General features: G+C 40.0%; 1 protein-coding gene across 4 annotated transcripts in view; it reads left to right on the top strand.

Moving 5' to 3' along the window:
* LOC126281745 (uncharacterized) overlaps nt 1-20,481 on the top strand; it is a 221,055-nt gene that overhangs the window by 145,721 nt on the left and 54,853 nt on the right. For 3 of the 4 annotated variants that reach the window (XM_049980961.1, XM_049980935.1, XM_049980953.1), the window contains exons 8-10: nt 6,180-6,835; nt 6,935-7,045; nt 17,645-17,767. In XM_049980961.1, coding sequence (XP_049836918.1) covers nt 6,180-6,835; nt 6,935-7,045; nt 17,645-17,767 — 890 coding nt within the window. The remainder of the gene's footprint in view (nt 1-6,179; nt 6,836-6,934; nt 7,046-17,644; nt 17,768-20,481) is intronic. The other variant, XM_049980943.1, reaches the window with a different exon arrangement.

Genomic DNA, 20,481 nt, shown 5'->3' with positions numbered 1-20,481 from the left:
AAGGGAACTGCCCTAGTCAGTTGAGTGAGGATTTTCGGCATGCGGGAAACACAGCCGGAGACGGGCAGAGAGGCAGTTCTGGTCTAGACACCAAAGAATACAGTTCAGATGCAGACGCAAAAGCGGACAATCGGTCCTTAGGCAAGCAGGAAGTGAAACGACTTAGAAAATTTCGCATTTTGTGGTATAGCAGGACTTAGTCTCTGAGTGTGAGCAGCTGCACGCCTGGTGTGAAGTGTAACTTTTCACATAGTTAACGATGTGGGGTACTGGTCTTGTAATTCGCGATGAGATTGTGAATGATCGAATTCTGCCAAATGGATACACACTCGAGTGTAACAGTAACTCTAAATCTGACCATTTTCGCTATTAATTTGCTCTCTGAATAAAAATTATTGTAACCAAATCGCAACTGTGTGGCCTACATCACTTATGGGTCATTAATTTAGTTCCTGATATTATTATTACTATTATTATACGTTATGTTAACTTAGTATTTCGCAAACTTGCCATCAACGAGACAGTTTAACCAGAGGGTACAAGTGTATGATTTAGGGTAATGCGACATGTGCGGTTCAACCCCTAGATGAGTTTGAGCCAAGAAATTTCTACGAAGAGGAACCACATATGTGCGCAAACATCTTTCAGATGTTAGCTCACAAACTGCTTCATCAAAGAGGTGGGGGAGACTATTTTTACCTTACTCCTGATCTGCGGGTCAAATACCCATATAAACACATCAGTCACTCAGGCTTCGGCCTCCTCGATTAGCACATTATTATGGGTTTCATGCTTCCCTAAGGCATAAGTGCGGCAAAGTACAATTCCGATGCAATCAGCAAGTGCTTCAAAATCCGCTCTCTTTTTCTGTCAGAGGGTCGGTATTCAATCTTCGTAATAGCTGAACCCCGATTGTCGGAGTGGTGCTTCACTGATCCCTTCGCAAAGATGCTGAAAGTGACACAACACATCAATGACTCAAAATACATGTGTGCATCACTGGATATTTTGGAGGGATGTGCCGACATTTTCACCAGGTTTTCCAGGAAATGAAGGTACGAAAAAAACTGCAGGGAGAATGTTGGCAACATGAGGCACATAAATGATGGAATCCACTGCAAGGGCTCTGGAGGAGCTCGCAGCTGTCTGTATTGATGCCTGCTGGGTTTCATGGCAGGGCTCACGCGAAGCTTCATCAAACTGTCTCTGTAACTCTAATTTGTCAAGTGACATTTGATTAAGCTGCATTTTTAAGAGTGTGACACACTCTACCTCATCATTTAAAGCATGAATCCTTACAGAAGCCATTTCTGGTCACGCAGGCAAAGTATACAAACGTGTATCGGGCACGATTACAGTATCAGAGCCAAGATTTCTGTAGACTGACAGCGTGACAAAATAACGTTCTCAACAGTAACATGTACTGGATTAAGCAGTGACAAGTTCCCATGGCGGAAGATTGCAGTGCACATTGAGAAAAGAAGTAAGGAGGTAGTGCAGCAACACACTCATTAACATTCCGAGTCGACAGAAGCAGCAGTGATGGCAGCGGTGTCAATGGACCCGCAGTAGGGCATCACTGGGCATCGAGATGATGAGTTTAGCAGTGGCATCTGTGTGTGGTGGCAAGGCAGTATGGACCTGTGGCAGCACGGCACAATCGGCACCATGTGCCAGACTGGGGGGCACCAAATCGAAGACTGAGGCAGGTGCATGGTATGGTCCAGGAGAGTGCAATCACTCATCAAAGGGGCCATATACAGCCTAATGCATTGAATTTGCACTACACATGTGTTGGCACATGGTGAGCACACAATATGCACATCCAGGCGCAAACAATGAGTTGTAGTTACCTACTGTTGGCTGGGTTATTTGATAACTATCAGGCAAACAGGCTCATATCCATCAAATTAAAGCAGCAGCAATCCACAAAGGAAATGTGTGAGCCAGGTTGAACAGTGAGCTTGCCCTGTGAGCAGGAAGCGGGGGGTCTGATGGTGTTGAGAGAAAACCTTCAAAAGAAAAGACTGATTCCAGTCACTAATGGAGATTTTTATTTCTCCAAAAGCCTATGCCTAGGGGTTACATTACTAAAACTTTTTACAGCAACAGGAGGTTGCTGCAGTTGAAGTGAGATACATTGCACCACCAAGGGTAGGAACTCGTGTACACATCTGGTCTTGGAGCAAGCTGGCAGACAAGAGTATGTTCCAAATACCAACACAGTCCTCCAAACCATCCCATGCGCACAACATGACTGCCCCCTTCCCCATCTCCCTATAGTCCATCACCAGTACTCAGTGTTCCCTGTTCATCAATACTATCGTGGGACGACGTTCATGTGAACTGAGCGTGGGTGTTATACAAAACACCTGGTGCACTTCTGGCTCAGGCTCAGCCATTGTCTTACCAAAGAGGAAGTACCTTATGTCGTATGAAAGACAATTAAAATGGAAAATTTGAAAAAGAAATTGAAAACTATTTTTCCCTCGCATTAAAACTAATCACCTTGCACAATACTTCAAATTTAATTTGGTAACTATATTTTTTGGATGAAATTAAAACTTTTTGAATCTTCCTCATAGTAGTTACACATAATCAATCGCAACTTAATTTATAATCAAGCTGAACATTATTCCTGTGAAGCATTCGCCTTGCACTGTATCGTCAGAGACTCAAAACCACTGAGAGATGATGTGAGAATATAATTTGGTTCAAAGCAGGCAGACTACTGTCATATAAATGAAGTGGATCTTGTTGGGTGAGAGAAAGACGAGTTTCCCAGGATGTAATATTACACTAATTAGGATTGACATTAACCTCTGGAAATGTTTGATGTTTAAGTCAATGTTCATCTCGGAGCCTCCTTTTGGAGGTTGCACATTTTCTTTACTACCTGAACTGTCGAAGTCCTGTACTGCATTCCCCAGCTCATCACAATCAGTAGTGTATTTTGACCTCATTGTGTGGTAAAGTGGACTTAGATTAAAATTACTTTGTGATTGACAAATTGTAGTGGCAGGGGCAGTGTTGTCAGTGCACAGCCAACCACACATCACAAGTGGTGCACTTACATACAGAATAGGTGACAGTGAGTACGTGGCACTCGAGAAAGAACAACAACAGGATGGCAGCTAACCCTACTGCTCGACTCGCTGAAACGTCAGTCGCAAAATAATTTTAATCAAATAATTCCTGTGATACATTCACCTGTCCATTGCCCTGGTCCTGGGTTTGAAAACCGCCAGTCCAATTTCCACAAATGAACTCAATTCTTCAGTTTCTCAATACCATTATCTAAACACAAAATTATTTTTTCTTATTAATTTGTTTGGAATAATGATGAAATAATAAACCCACTTCTGTTAGATTACCCATATGGGAAAAAATAATCTTCCTAATCAGAGCTCAGCTCTGGACTGACAGCAATACTCTGGAACTGATGTTTGCACAGTCTACCCAAAAACAGTAATTCTGACAGATGGTTGAAGTCTGTATAAAATATTGTGAAATGAGATAGTACAATAGGCTGTAAAACAGAATTACATCACTATTGATTTAAATGAAAGGGGTATAAATGATCAGCCATATTAGAAAAAAAAAGGGACAGCAGTTCAAGAGAGAAGTCGAACCATTATGTTGATAAAGCAACTCACATAGTATTAAATCACATCGATGTTTCACCCACTTGTCTTCCTTAAATCAGAAAAATTAAATATTCTTTCAAAAAATAGAAACTCAATTGGATTTCATAGTGTTTCCAACAGAGTACTAAAGAATTGTTTCCATATTTAAGTTGGGTTGGGTTGATTTGGGGGAAGAGACCAGACAGTGAGGTCATCGGTCTCATCTGATTAGGGAAGGATGGGGAAAGAAGTCAGCCATGCCCTTTCAAAGGAACCATCCCTGCATTTGCCTGGAGTGATTTATGGAAATCACGGAAAACCTAAATATGGATGGCCAGACGTGGGATTGAACTGTAGTCCTCCCGAATGCGAGTCCAATGTGCTAACCACTGTGCCACCTCACTCTGATATTTAAGTGATGTATTTTCTGAAATTATATAATGTATCACCAAGTCAGAAAATGTTTCGGGGAGATTGAAATATGCCAGTGTAAAACCCCTTGTATAAGAGAGGTGATAGGAGGGATGTTAGTAACTACTGAACCATTTCATTATTGGTATTATTTTGCAATATCTTGAGAAGGTATTGTACTCCAGAATAGTGTCCTATCTAAACACAAACAATATCCTTCGTAAATCATGTTTCTGCTGGGAAGTGATTGCTACAGACTGTGCCCACTGTTTTCATTCGGTTGCTCCCACAGGCTGGCTTCACTCAAAAGAATTCATTAATAATTCAATTGGTACATAAAGCCAAGAACCAGATTAGCCGATTGTTTTCTTTCGGCTGTTCCTATACTATCAATACTCTTAGCCTCTAAGTCTGTTTTAATTTTACTGTTCATTTCTGAAGGACTGTCAAAATATTTGCTCTCTGAGTTAAATAAGATGTGAAGCCAGAATAAAACATGTCATCACCTGCATCCGCATCAATTAAATACTGACCGGCATAGTGTAGGATGAACGAATCCACATTTCATCTAAATGAACCATTGTGATGCTACGTTTTTCTGTGAACATCCACTGCAATATACACTGGTGACATATGACAAGGGGAATATCTGTAATCTGACCACAGACTTCAGTGTGTTCTTAGCTTCCAACAGAACAGACACATACCTTTTACAGTATAAATATTTGCACAATAAAGCATTATCATCATTTTGTACTGTGTCATACCTCAATACCTCACCATACACACTCCGCATTTTTATATATTTATTATTATTATTATTATTATTATTATTATTATTATTATTATTAATGCTTTTGTAAAAATTTAATGTAGGAAACCTTTACAGCTGTTGTTGTAGTCTTCAGTCCGAAGATTGGTTTCATATACAGCCCTCCACGCTAGTCTATTCTGTGTAAATCTCTTTATTTCTATGTAACTGCTGCAACCTACATCCATTTCAGTCCACTTACTGTACTCAAACCATGGCCCCCACTGTACCATTTTAACCCCCCACCCCATACGCACACCTCATTCCAATGCCATATTGGCTTTTCTTAGATGCAACAAGAAATGTCCAATCAACTGATCCCTTCTTTTAGTCAAATTCTGCCATAAAATTCTTTTTTCTCCAGTTCAGTTAAGTATCTCTGCAATAATTCTTGATCTATGCACTAAATCTTCAGCATTTCTTCTATAGCACCACATTTCAAAACCTATTTGCTTCTTTTCTGAATTGCTTGTTCTCCTTGTTTCACTTCCATACAAAGCTTCTATGTCCTGTCATTTACACACGATGACTAATTTATTTTGGCGCTTTTTATTTTTGCCAAGTAAATGTTTCCTTGTATCATTCATAATATCGCAGCAAGTGCTGCCTAACAATACATTCATCCATATTGTCAATGGAATATTTATAGTATGCACTCTTCAGGGCAGACACTAGAATCTCACTTTGCTTGGCATCATGTCCTTTCTTCCATAATTTGCTCACTACCATCAACAACTCAATCAGTGTGATCTCTTTGTTGCACTTTTCGACAATTTCCACATTTGCATTGTCACTTCTTTCACATACAATCTGCTGGCAACTAATTATTCTGTGTATCAAACTACTGATATCACGTTTCTCAGCTGGTGTAAACTGTAAAACAGAAGACAAATAAATGTGTCATTTAACACCACTTGCCTTAATGTCCCCGTATTCAAACAAATACTGTGTCAATATCAGGTAACACTTTTTGAAAGAAATTAAGTGAGCAACAACAAATTTGTTTCAGCATGTGAATGAAGAAACTGTCACAACATGTGTAGTTATTTTCATCTCCTCTTCTCTGCAATGTAGAAACTGTTTAAAGTATTTCTTCTATTTTAAAATATCTCTCCTCCCCCCCCCCCCCCCTCCATCTCCCTCTCCCCCCCCTCCCACTCTCTCTCCCTCCCTCCTTCCCTCTCTCCCTATCTATTTCTCTATCCCTCCCCCCTCTCTCCCCCACTCAACATCCTCAGTTACTAATTACAAGACAAGTCTTCTTCTAGTACAAACAAAATCTTGTATGTGCTTCAGTACAAAACATTTATCTGGCATTTATTTTCTTCCAGCCTTCTCCATAAGAGAAACCAACACAATAATACTGCAGATGTTTCTCATAACATTGCAGATGATTCCAGATCACAATTGTCAGTACCCTCCTCCTCAAATGAGTCATTCACAATCCTGACTTCAGGCCCTCAGCAGAATGCAAATTCCGGTGGTGGCAAAATAGATGATGATTCACAAAGTATTCTGAGGCTCAGAGCACCTCCTGCCAAACTCAGATGCTCAGGCACTCACTCTAATATTTTTGGAGAAACTCAGCAGTCTTTCCATGTCAAACATAAACAGCATCAAGTTTCTGGAAGAAAGAAGATAGGAACAAGCAGAGAAGAGCAGGCAGATGTAGACTCCAATGATGGTGACTCAGGATGTGAAAACCAAAGAGACAACAGTACATTAGATAGAGCACCTCCATCGAAGAAGCACAAACCTGGGCATCTCAGTGTTGGAGAAACCTACTGTGACATTTCTCCAGCAGTAAACCAACATGCGGATGAAGGCTGTGCAGTGCTGCTGAGAGGCCATTGTGCTAGGAATTGCAACATAACAGAGAGAACACAGTGTGAAAGCTCTGCAATAACACAAAGTAAAGAACAAGTTAGGCCAGAAATTAACAATGGGAGTACTGTACAAGACCTGGACACAGATGAAAAAGGTGCGGGTGAGTGATTGTTGGTAAGATATGTTCAGCTCTTTAAGGCTCTCTTTACATATTTGTTGGTAGCTTGTGAAATTGTTAAACATATCTATTCATTTTTAGGTGATGAACCACTAGTGGAAGAGACACAGATTGGTTTGAGGAGGCTAAAATACCTCCCCGGTATTTATCATGTAAATGTCTGGATTAAGGATGTTTTGCCAACCCTTTCAGGTACAGTAATTTAAAATTCCTAAAATTCTAGCTTATTGTTTAATAGTAGTAGTAGTAGTAGTAGTAGTAACTGCTGCAGTTGTTGTTGTTGGTTGATATTAGCTTTATTATATTGTTCTTTACCCAGTATAAGTCTCTTCACTGCAGTGTTTGCTTATGCATTTTCCCGTGTTTTTCATCGCCAAAGTAACCAAGCCAGCGCGAGAATATACCCTTGCATGTTTCACACAGCATTCAGCTCCATGCTTCACACAGCATTCAGTTCCCATATCGTAAAGTTATCTGCTCTAGAGGTTCCAAGTGTCCTAGCTTTATTCATCTGATCGTAATTCTGTGGGAGTGTGCAAAACTGAATTTAATAAGTTGATGAGAAAACTGTACACCTACAATATTCCTAGAAGACTCCCTCAGTGGTTTGTTCAGAAGTAAAGTTGCTGGCTTATTTTGTGAAGTTCTTATTTTCCAAAAGTAAGATATAATAATATTGTTTAAAGTTTGTGATGACATGTAATTTAGACCACCTCAAGGATATTGACAGTTTTACAGTCACATGTATGCTCATTCAGTTTTATACAAGCTGGGTATTACAATTAAACTTAACTTGATAAGCTAGAGTAAGGCTAAGACGGATGCAATGAAACGAGAAGTTTAATATAAATCCAGTGTATGGTATTGTTTATTATTACTCCAAATATTCTCCTGTGTCTTTATTCTCTCTCGATGCAGTTATTTCAATGTTTCATGTTTTGAGTTCATGTTGTCCCACTGTGATGCCTATGATACCAATGGCTTTATGAAATACATGTTTACTTCTAGCATGTTGCATCCATTTTTCAGTTTAAGTGAATAATAACATGATTATCTACATTTACACTCTGCAGACCAGTCAGAAGTGCATGACAGAGGGTACATCTCACTGTGCCAGTAATTTGGGCTTTCTCCTGTCACATTCACATACGGATCATGGCAAGAATGAGAGCTAAAATTCCTCTGTGGCTGCTGTAATTAGTCTAAATTTGACTTTGTGATCCCTATCAGAGAACTATGTAAGGGGTGGTTGTATATTCATAAATTTATCACTGATGTTGGCTCTAGAAACTTTACGAGTGGATTTTTAAAATCTGTCTTCAGGAGTCTGCCACTTCCAGCATCTTTGTGTCACTGCCCATTGCTCAAACAAGCCTGTGACCATTTATGCTGCTCTTCTCTGTATACATTTAATATTATCTGTCAGTCCTATCTGGCACAGGTTCCACACTTGAGCAATATTCTTGGATGGATCATGCTTGTGTTTTGTATGCAGTCTCTTTTGCATTTCTCTATTATTCTACCAATATACCAAAGTCTTCTACCAATGACAGTATGTGATCATTCATTTCATATCCCTACAAAGTGATACAACCAGGGCCTTGTATCGGTTGGCCAATTTTAACTGTGGCTCCTTCATATTATAGTCATAGGATGCTACGTTTCTTCAATTTGTGAAGTGCACAGTGTTACACTTTTGAACATTTGAAGTGAGTTGCCAGTCTTTGCACCAGTCTGAAATCTTACCAAGATATGACTGACTATTTATGCATCTTTTCTCAGACAATACTTCATTATGGATAACTGCATCATCGGCTAAAAATCCGAGGGTAATATTAATATCGCGTGAAAAAAAAAACAACTGGGAAAGCTTTGTTTTTGTCTCAGTAGACAAAATGGCTTGTTTACCAATGAGATGTCATGTGCCGTCACTGGCTGTGTGCAGCTGAGTATGTGTACCCCTTCCGACTCCTACTGCTTCTCCCCTTCCTACCACTCTCCTCAGCTTACAGTCAGTGCTGCCACCACTTCTTGCCACTAGCCTAGCAGCTGCCAACGAAAGGTAGGGAGGCGGGCGGAGCGGATTGTTTGGATCTGATTCTCAGAGATTGTTGACGCAGTGGCCAGAGACGGATGTCATGTGTGCACGAGTTGTGTCTGAGGGACTGTTTAAATGTGTATTCTCTTGCTTTCTGACAAAGGCTGTGGCCAAAAATTTAGTTGTGAAAGTGAAATTGTCTTTTCTATGTGCCTGTCTGCGACTCGGCAATCGTCTCTACAGTGAGTTGCTATCTGTCCTCATTAGTATTGATTCTCAGTGTATTTGCACAAGTTGTCTGTTGCATTGATTGATCAACGCAATCTCATTTCATCAATATGGTGTCTGTGACACATAAACAGCACACGAGTGGACTTCCACAACAGGCCAAAACTGCAGGCCATTTCTGTGGGTATCTCTAGTGAATCACCCCTGCTGATCTGAAGGCCATCATTTCCCATTAATGTGTAGGCCCTGCCCATAAGATCTAGTCTCACCAGTCTGCTCGCACTCTGTGTGTGTTCTAACGTTCTGATTACTTAAAGTGTGAGTGTGGGTGTGGGTGTGGGTTATACTGATTTATTTCCCCAAACCACATTCCACTTCTTTACGAGGTGACTTATTTGGAATTTTGCAGCCCCTCTTGTTTACGGGATAGTCGGCTGCTGGAAAATCTCTTGACTTCTGCTCCATCGAATAACACTAGGTACAGGAACTTTTAAGCCTCTTTCTACTTATGAAATGAGTAGACATACAAACTTTCCTTTTCATCAGTTAATGATGTATTTGACTTTCATGCACAATTTAATTCACACTTTCAACATACAGGGTGTTTCAAAAATGACCGGTATATTTGAAATGGCAATAAAAACTAAACGAGCAGCGATAGAAATACACCGTTTGTTGCAATATGCTTGGGACAACAGTACATTTTCAGGCGGACAAACTTTCGAAAATTACTGTAGTTACAATTTTCAACAACAGATGGCACTGCAAGTGATGTGAAAGATATAGAAGACAACGCAGTCTGTGGGTGCGCCATTCTGTACGTCGTCTTTCTGCTGTAAGCGTGTGCTGTTCACAACGTGCACGTGTGCTGTGGACAACATGGTTTATTCCTTAGAACAGAGGATTTTTCTGGTGTTGGAATTCCACCGCCTAGAACACAGTGTTGTTGCAACAAGGCGAAGTTTTCAACGGAGGTTTAATGTAACCAAAGGACCGAAAAGAGATACAATAAAGGATCTGTTTGAAAAATTTCGACGGACTGGGAACGTGATGGATGAACATGCTGGAAAGGTAGGGCGACCGCGTACGGCAACCACAGAGGGCAACGCGCAGCTAGTGCAGCAGGTGATCCTTCAGCAGCCTCGGGTTTCCGTTCGCCGTGTTGCAGCTGCGGTCCAAATGACGCCAACGTCCACGTATCGTCTCGTGCCAGAGCTTACACCTCTATCCATACAAAATTCAAACGCAGCAACCCCTCAGCGCCTCTACCATTGCTGCACGAGAGACATTCGCTAACGATATAGTGCACAGGATTGATGACGGCGATATGCATGTGGGCAGCATTTGGTTTACTGACGAAGCTTATTTTTAGCTGGACGGCTTCGTCAATAAACAGAACTGGCGCATAAGGGGAACTGAAAAGCCCCATGTTGCAGTCCCATCATCCCTGCATCCTCAAAAAGTACTGGTCTGGACAACCATTTCTTCCAAAGGAATCATTGGCCCATTTTTCAGATCCGAAACGATTACTGGATCATGCTATATGGACATTCTTCGTGAATTTGTGGCGGTAAAAACTGCCTTAGACGATGGTGCCCGGCCACATCGCACGGCCGACATGTTAGTAGCCAATAGTGAAGTACCTATTAAAAATTTTATATGTCAAACAATATTTTCATTCTTAGGTGATAGTGACAGCTAGCCTTTTAACGGTATATTTTGATGGCTATAGTTCATTACTTGCAGCTGTTGCTTATGTAGGGGTGGTGAACCTGAGTGGTGGTAAGTCTCCAGTTGATATACACCAGCACCAGTGTCAGCCTGAAACTGCAGTGTTGTTGACTGAGGTGAACATCAAAAGGCTGCAGTTCTGTCAGTTTATGTGGATACCAGTGTGGTACTAGGACCAGGCTGCAGCCAAGTGACTCGATAGTGCGAACTAACGCTGCCTATATGCCCTTATTTCTGGCAGTTGCGGCATACCACATCACAATAGGTGCACTGACACCTAGCGTGCCTGCGATGGTGATGTGGACACGATTTCTGGGACTCTACTAAACTACTGGCTTCAGTTGATAGCAACAATGGTGGAGGGTGGCTTCTATCTGCTGCCACATAAGTTGAATGAGACTGACGTTGTCCTCTAAGTTTACTTTACTTAGAGTCTATCGATGATGGGGGCCAGTTTTTCTCATTACTGATCTAACTGTTTTATTGCTCGTTATTGCTGTGCTGGCAAGCAGTGATGAGTCATGAAATAAAGACAGCAAAGTATCGTCAGATACACACGGGTTACAATCCTGACTTACTGCCATTTATGCTACTCCTAGCTCATCGTCAAACACACACCATGCCGAGAACGTTATTTCAAATTCCTGAATAACTTTAAGAATATAGTTAATGATTGGGTTTACCAATCCCAGTGCCTTAACCCTACAGTCTCTTTTGGGAACTAGTCTGACAAATACATCTCCAATTAGTTACTTCGCATATGATGTTTTGCAAGATCTGCAAAAAGTTAATGTCCTGAGAATGGTTGCAAATCTGACACCCACTCCGTGGGAGACTGACCACACATTTTTGCATGTTGATTAAATTTGAGTCTTGCAACCCCCCATTGAGGGTTTAATGAGAGGAATAGTCAGTCAGATGAACACACCATTCTTGAAACAGAAGACCACTAGGTTCAACAAATGGTCACTCTGTGTGAACTACACAATGTAAGTGTTTGCTCGAAGACAGTAAGGTGGCACTTTGACATTTGGGTTCTGTTTTAAGGTTAACTGTGCCTTCACAGGTTCACAAATTGTTGATCTAATGTTTCAGCATATCTCTTACATGGTGAGCAAGTCGCTCATCACCATTTTAAGAGCCCACTAGAACGCACACTGAAAATTTGGTATTCCTGAGTGTGAGCAGTGGAAGAATGGACACTGACCTCTCCAGGCAAACTGCGTCAGGGCCAGAACAGAGTTCCAACAGTAAACAACAACACGTCGGATGGGGACTGTAACGATTAACATCATACAGAGCTTACAGACTGTTGGCGTGTCATGCAGTCGGCTTTATACTCCACTTCTAGGAGAGAGCGTAGCTGATGCACTCGCTTCTTGTGTCTCCTCGGAGTATCAGGCATGGACCCTAGATTGCTGTAGCTCACAGACATTATTGGTATTGATTGTTTCGTGCTGTGGGGATACAGTATATTCCACAAATACGATCAGTTTCATTATTCCTAAATCGAGTGTTAGCAATGGTTAAAGTGTACTCAATGCAAAATTCTACCAGGCTGCTTCCCCTTTTATTCCTTTCCCCCAGGCCTTGTTCTGCTACTGTTTCTATCTCTCTCTCTCTCTCTCTCTCTCTCTCTCTCTCTCTCTCTCTCTCTCTCTCTCTCTCTCTCTCTCTCTTTTGTCAAATTCCAGTCCCACATGCAACTGGTCTCTGCCTAATGAAAACCTAAATTCAAAATCTTATGCTATAAAATGGCTTAATGCCAAAATTTCAATCATAAAAAAAAATTCTAACAGCTGAAAGCAAGGTGACATCATTACTTTAGTGTGTAGAATTTGTACATCCTTTCCTCTTGTTTGATGATCTGGGCTAAAGAAAGTGTGTAACAGCATTTTTAGTTTGATGGCTCCACATGTGTATAGGGGGTGGCCATGCTTCTGTCACACTGTGTGAAAACTGTTTTGTTCTTTCAGGGGGGGGGGGGGGGGGGGGGGGGGGGGGGAAGATGCAGGCAGGACCGGGCTTATGGAGGAAAATTGTCTTCAACCTAGTGTATGTACAATTTGATGTTTGTAAAAACTGGAAGTGTAATGACAGATAATAGGCTCCCTTGTTATTGACAGTTCAGCATTCACAAGTCCATAAATTGTTGATCTAGTGTTTCAGCATATCTCTTACATGTTGAGTAAGTTATTCATCGCTGTTTTTCTTTGAAACATAATTTAAATTCCTGGCCACTTGTTGTATTCTGTGGAATAATCACTTTGAGTATCAACAATTAGGCCACATGTAAGCAAGCTTCTGCTGGCTATCACAGATCCTACCTCATTGGGTAACTGGATTGTACTGCCACATCCATTATACAGTCACCAATGTGTTTCTGGCAAACTCACAATAGTGCAGTCATTATTCTTATTGTTAATGAAATATACATATAAATACATCACACTACTGGCACGTACATACTGATTTCTCTTTTGTGTTACAATCTGCCAAATTCATTTAGATTATTTACAGATTTTTGGGTATGATTTATTGCCTATCTCACTTGAGCATTTTGATGAATAAAAACTGTATTAACACTTATTGCTACAGTGAGTTTGTGATTTATTTGCATGCTGTTGTGATTAATTGATCAAAAGTAATGCTCTCTTAATTAGCTAGTTAGCCTAAGAAAAATATATATCTCCTGATTGCTACACTGACTTCTCTTTTCATTCTGCTGTTATACTTCCTCTCCAAAATGTTTGTTGACTTCAGTCATTTATTAATCTTTGGAATCAACATACCACTTCATTAATCAAATTGTATTTAATTAATAAAAATTCTGGTACTGATTTGGATAGTGTTGAGGATTGTAAGTGTACACTTTCTTTGGTTTGTTCACGTGAGGCATTCAAAACTTATTAATTTCCGAAGAGCAAAGGTTGATCTATACCTTTCATCACAGCCAACGCATAAACTAAACCATTTACACAGTTGGTCTTTATATGTGACTAGTTGCCTCATATTTCTGTTCTATGCCTTATTTTGGATCTTGGCTCATTCTGCCTTTTGTTCTTTCTTTACGAAGACTGCCAACCTTAGTGTTTTAATCAGTGTTGTGTTACAAGTTTTGTTTATCGTAATTTGATAATGATCATCAATAATAAGTCTGACGTTAGAATGTGACTATCTTTTTAATGTGGTTTCACAAAAGACTTTTGCTTCTGTGTGTTATTTACACCATTGAACATGATCAGAATGAAGAAGGAAGCGTACATTTGTTTGTGTTTGTGTCAGCTCTCAGTCCCTGTCTCCGTAATGAAGACAGTGGCTGAATGCTGACACAAACAAAAGTGTGTGCAGTTTTCCCTCTTCGTTCCGATCAGGTCCAATGGGTTTAATAACACATGGAAGCAAAAGTCTTTTGTGAAACCACATTAAAAAGATATTTCTTTTCTAATGTGAGTTTTGTTATTGATAATCATTATAAAATTATGGTAAACAAAATTTGTAACACAGTATTGGTTAAAACACTAAAGTTGGCAGTCTTCGTAAACAGAGAACGATAGGCTTGAAATCTACAGCTTGTTGCCAACAAGGAGGTCACTTGGTTCAGGGATGTCTTGGATGAGAAAGAGGTAGAAATACGTCTGACATCAGGTCGTACCAACCTAAGACTGCTGTAGGACTAGTACGAATTAGCATATTTCATGTGGAAGTAACAACAGTTTGTGAAAGCCCATTATAGTGAGGACTGTCTTCAAAACTGCTGTTTATTTGTATAAATGCCTGTGCAATTAATTCAACACTGTTATAATGCAATGCAATTAACAATAGGAAAGTTGCTTCTAGAGTTGCTATCATCAGATTGTGATTATTATTAAGGCATATGTATCCACCCTTCCAAACACTATGAACCTATAATACAGGTGGCTGCGACCCAACACACCAACGCTGGAAACCTTACTTCACTGTGCTAATGCTGATTTTTCTGCATTGTTCCAAGGCTGGTTTCAAGCAGGAATACGATGCACGTTTTGCAGAAATCTGCATGAAAATCAATGTTGAAGGTCGCAATAACATCAAAGAAGACTTAAAACGTGGAAAATGTTGTACTATGGAATTGGTAAGAATGGGAAAGCGTGTACTGAGTGAATAGGACTTCTGTTGGGATCAATAAAAATGAATGTAAAATGTAGGACAGTAAGCCCGGGGTTTTACTGTAAATCCTCCATGTCTACAATAATGTGTTCACTACACTGTTCATAGCCACTCATTCACACTTTTATTTTCTTATACATTATTATTATTATCCATATTTGTTTTTTGTTGAAACCATGTATTCAGTTGATCAGAAGGCACGTTCTTCCTCCTGCCACTACATTTCACTAATTCCCCCTTTATCTGATTTCAGTCTATGCATTTCTCTTTTTAAGCTTTCTAATCTAGCCCCCAGGTGATCTGACATTCCATGTTCCTATCTGTAGCATGCCAGTTTTGTTTTTCCTGATGATGACATTCTTCTGAGTAGTTCTTGCTCAGGGAGCACAAAGTGAAATTATATTACTCTGGAATATTTTAGCAAAGATGAAGTTACCATTATTAAGTTGTACAGTAGGGCTACAAGTCTTTGAGAAATTTAACAGTTGTAGCTTCCCCTCAGGCTCGGCCATTCGCAACAGCGACATAGCAAGGCCACCTTATCTGGTGTCATGAGGCAAGATGAGTGGGTTGTTCTGACTGTTGCCCCTGCAACTACTGGAGATACTACTGCCCCTCATCCAGAATCACATTTGTCTGGTCTCTCTGCAGATACCCCTCCGATGTGGTCGTAGTTATGGGAATGGGTGTTTGTATCAATGGGGCACACAAACCACGCCACTGTGACAAGATCCAAGGGGTCATGTGAGGTGGTACATGTGGTCGGGAAAAAGAATACTTTAAGTCAGTCGTGTAAGTGGTCAACAGGTTGCCATATTTTCACTGAGGATGTGTGTTATAAGGTTTCAAGTCCTGGTTGTGCACACAGATTTAATTTGCCAGGAAGATTGACATCAGTGTATACTCCGCTGAAAGATGAAACTTCATTCTGGAATGTGTACTATAATCATCCTATATCGGAGGGAGAGGTTGCAATTGTGTTCTATGGAACGTGCGGACAACTGAACATAGTAAATTTATGGAATTCGTATAACTGTCTTCAGTAACATGTGAATGAAAGTTGTCTATTAACATTTTTTTTTTTAAATTCAGTTGACTGGTGATAAATAAGCATTATGGGAAAACAATTGCTCTATTGCAAAGTAATGAGACACTAGTACTATACAGGTAATGTGAACCTTGAAAGACGCACCTAAGTTCCACTATTTTGTTTCGGGGCATTGTCTTACTGAGTAGTGTGTCTATCTCAACTCAGTGCAAATGAAGGGCTTATTGCCGCATGGGATTAGCCGAGCGGTCTAAGGCATTGCAGTCATGGACTGTGCAACTGGTCCCAGCGAAGGTTTGAGTCCTCCTTTGGGCATGGGTGTGTGTGTTTGTCCTTAGGCTAATTTAGGTGTGTAACCTTAGGGACTGATGACCTTAGCAGTTAAGTCCCATAAGATTTCACACACATCATCATCTGAAGGACTTATTTTATAAACTGTGTCATATTGAATTCTTATTAAATTATATTGTAAGATTTTCGTAATCCTTTTTAATATTCAAATTTCTTGCTCCTAAGATGTGAGTCTGTATTTTAGCCTCATATTATAAATGATGGTAACATTCCCATTGTCATGTTCTATGACTTTATACTTTTCCATTTTGTTTGTTAAATACTGAGGTAGCAGTGAGTGGCAGAAAGTTGAACTTCAGTGAGCCGGCCACAGTGGCTGAGCGGTTCTAGGCGCTTCAGTCTGGAACCACGTGACTGCTTTGGTTGCAGGTTCGAATCCTGCCTCAGGCATGGATGTGTGTGATATCCTTAGGTTAGTTAGGTTTAAGTAGTTCTAAATCTAGGAGACTGATGACTTCAGATGTTAAGTCCCATGGTGCTTAGAGCCATTTGAACCATTTTTTGAACTTAAGTGTTAATTTTGATAATGTATTCTCATATTAGAACTACAAGACTAGTCAGTGTGAAGAGAGACTTTTTTATTATTATTATTGTGGTTATGAATACTTTATGTCAGTAGAACATCCTTTGATTTCTGTGTACTAATGCCTGATGCCGTCAGTTTTGTCTATTGTTTGTAGTTTGAAAAATGGGGTGGATAGTGCTACACCAGTTTTACACATTAACAGACCTGTGCTTTCATATTTTGTTGCCAGAATGAAAAGGCTTAAAGAATTGATGCTTGCTGTTTCTTGTCAAAGTAATACTTAAAATAGTCAGATATGAAATATGTATTTGGTTTCTTTCTCCTATACAAAAACCAAATGGATTGCAAACGTATGTCATGAGATGAATAAACCACAATTACGCAAATAAATGTTTGTTAAATAGGGAATTGCACGAAGCTATCCTGCATAATACAGTGGAAGGTTAAGGGGAACTGTAAATGAGAAATAATAACAAACTCACACAAGTTGTTCCTCAAGAGGTTATCAATACTGCTGACTTAAAGGTTCAGTGGCATTTTCCATGGCACATTTTACATGTTACAAACATCTACATGCTTGAAGTAATCCTCCGAGACAATGTTGTAACTCTTAGACTGATTTGTTGCACTAATCCTTTTAAAAGTTTTCATTAAAAATGTAAGGACTTAGTATGTACGTTTTTTGTGAGAAGTTATGTGAAGAGAAATGTCCATCAACAGGTTGTCCACTGGACTTAATAACAGCACGGTGTTACATCTGTAGGAAAGAGCAGAGTTATACAAGAATTAGCAAACAACAACCTCATTCTGAGCAGCAGATATGTCTACCCTGTTCTAGTCAAGGTAAGTAGGCTAAGTAAATGTTCTAAATTAATCGTAGTGAACATACTGAATTAGTCACGTTCGAATCAAATCACACCCCTGTTATAAGAGTTCATCCTGTTGTGTCAGATATCAGTGAACTGTGACCAATTAGATACTAACGTGTAAGAAAGAAGTAGATTTTATGGTACTCTACTGTTTCCTGATTACTCCATGTTGCCTCATCCTCTGTTTTCGTAATTTGTTATGTTCAAGCTTGGCATTCGTGTCTTGTGTTTCTCTTTGCAAAAGCTTCCTTGATATTACAGTTGTATACACGCCAGTGCCACAAGTCTACTTCCTAGCTAAATCAAGAAAGCTTGCAATGGTTTGCATTAGAAGTGTTGAGTTCTCTGTGAATTTAATATCAGCTCATGATTTTTATTAGGTGCACTTTATGTTAGTGTCTGCATCTAATTTGTATATTTATCGTATAAATACCATCAATGAAACCTTGCAAATATCCTGGTATGGATTCTACAACTTTTCATATATGCTGACATAAAAGCTCAACTTTTACTCTAGACTGTCATTTTTTTTCTTTCTGACTGTGTGATGCTGGTTAGTTAGTTATTTACTTGTTCCATGGACACAATTCCAATCTCTCCCAATTTTTCCCCCGTGATGTGTGCCTACATATGTTCAGTCTCCCTCCTCCTCACACACACACACACACACACACACACACACACACACACACACACACGCATGCCCACCCCCTTTCCCTTCCACACACATTATATTATTACACACAGAAAAATCTTTCTTTGGAGTAGAAGGAGTTGTCAAGCAAAGATTTCAATGTGTGTTTGAAGCTGATATTACCAAAGAGGGAATTACCTTGCGAAAAATGTAAAATTACAAGAAGACAGAATGACTGGCAGAATTTCAGCGCAGACGATACACACATTTGAAAGTGCAGTTTCCAGGACTGTTAGGTACTTCTTCTGGTTGGAAAAAGCACACAGATATTTTTAGAAGGTTGGAAAGGAGGTGCACATCACCCAGATACCAGATTAAGAGGGACCCTCTTGTCGTGAGGAGTATGGACTATGGTTTTCAAGGAATAACAATGATTTTTCTATGTGGTAGACGTAGAAGGCCATAGATCTTTAATGCTTCAGTGGTACCTCCTGATATTCTAATCTCCCTCATTTCTATTACCTTACAGCAGTGAAACACTTTTTGTCAAAATCCCCATTGACTCCTGACCCATGTCCTATTTTTGTCTAATTGTGAGCAAGCAGTTAGATATAATGTATTTTCTTATGAAGAAAATAGTTGCCACTCACCACATAGCAGAGATACTAGTCACAGATAGGAACAACAGAAAGACTGTCAAACAAAACTTTTGGCCTAACAGGCCTTCATCAGAATAGATAACATACGCACATACAAAAAAGGACAGGTGTAAACTCGCACACACATACACACACATATCCATCCGCACATACACAGACACAAGCAGACATATTTAAAGGCAAAGACTCTTTGCCTTTAAATATGTCTGCTTGTGTCTGTGTATGTGCGGATGGATATGTGTGTGTATGTGTGTGCGAGTTTACACCTGTCCTTTTTTTCCCCTAAGGGAAGTCTTTCCGCTCCCGGGATTGCAATGACTCCTTACCCTCTCCCTTAAAACCCACATCCTTTCGTCTTTCCCTCTCCTTCCTGAAGAAGCAACCATCGGTTGCGAAAGCTAGCAATTCTGTGTGTGTGTGTTTGTGTGTTTTGTTAATGTGCCTGTCTGCCGGCGCTTTCCCGCTTGGTAAGTCTTGGAATCTTTGTTTACAACTATGTGGTAACATGTTCTTTCAGCTCATCATCATCATTGAAGCATTGACCACCAAGGACAGATTTTAGGTGTAAGAAGAGAAGAAAGTCACTAGGAGAGAGGTCCAGGCTGTGCGGAGGATGATCAAACGTGTCCCAGTGAAATTCCCATAAGAGTTGTTTAGTCACATTCACCGTGTGAGGTCGGGCATTATCATGGAAAAAAATAACACCTTTTGACAGTAATCCTCGGTGCTTGTGTTGTATTGTGCGACGCAATTTCTTAATGGTCTTGCAGTAACCATGTGTGTTGTTTGTTTGGCCTCGTGGTAAGAAATCAATCAGCAAAATGCCTTTTCTGTCCCAAAAACTGGTGCACATGACTTTTCAAGGTGTCAGGATTTGCTTAGGCTTAACATTTGTTGGGAATGAAGTGTGTCTCCATTCCATTGATTGTCGTTTTGTTTCAGGAGTGTCGTACGATACCCAAGTTTCATCCCCCATGACTATCCAAGAAAGAATTCTTCACCATCTTCATTTTAGTGTCAAAAACTGAAAGGCACTGCCCATCCGTTGTTTTTTGTATTGTCCAGTAAGAATTTTGGGTATCCAATGTGAGCAGAGTTTTCAAAATTTCGGTTTTTCAGTAACAATTTCATGAATTAGTGATTGTGAAATTTGCAGAACTTCCATAGCAAGGTCACTAAATGCAAATTTATGGTTGTGCTTAATCTTCTCTTCAATTGTGTGAACCAGTTCATCAGTAACCATAAACAGGCGTCCACTTTGTTCTTCATTGTGCACATGATCATGTCCTTCATTGAACAGTCTGATCCATCTTCTAACCATTGAATCACTCATAGCATTTGTCCGTAAACCTCACAGATTTGCTGATGAATTTCTTTTGGTTTAACTTTCTTTGC

Source organism: Schistocerca gregaria, chromosome 1 (genome assembly GCF_023897955.1).
Source record: "Schistocerca gregaria isolate iqSchGreg1 chromosome 1, iqSchGreg1.2, whole genome shotgun sequence".
Classification (NCBI taxonomy): Eukaryota; Metazoa; Arthropoda; class Insecta; order Orthoptera; family Acrididae; genus Schistocerca; species Schistocerca gregaria.
The sequence above is the reverse complement of the archived record's forward strand: the minus strand, read 5'-3'. Positions and strand labels throughout refer to the sequence as shown.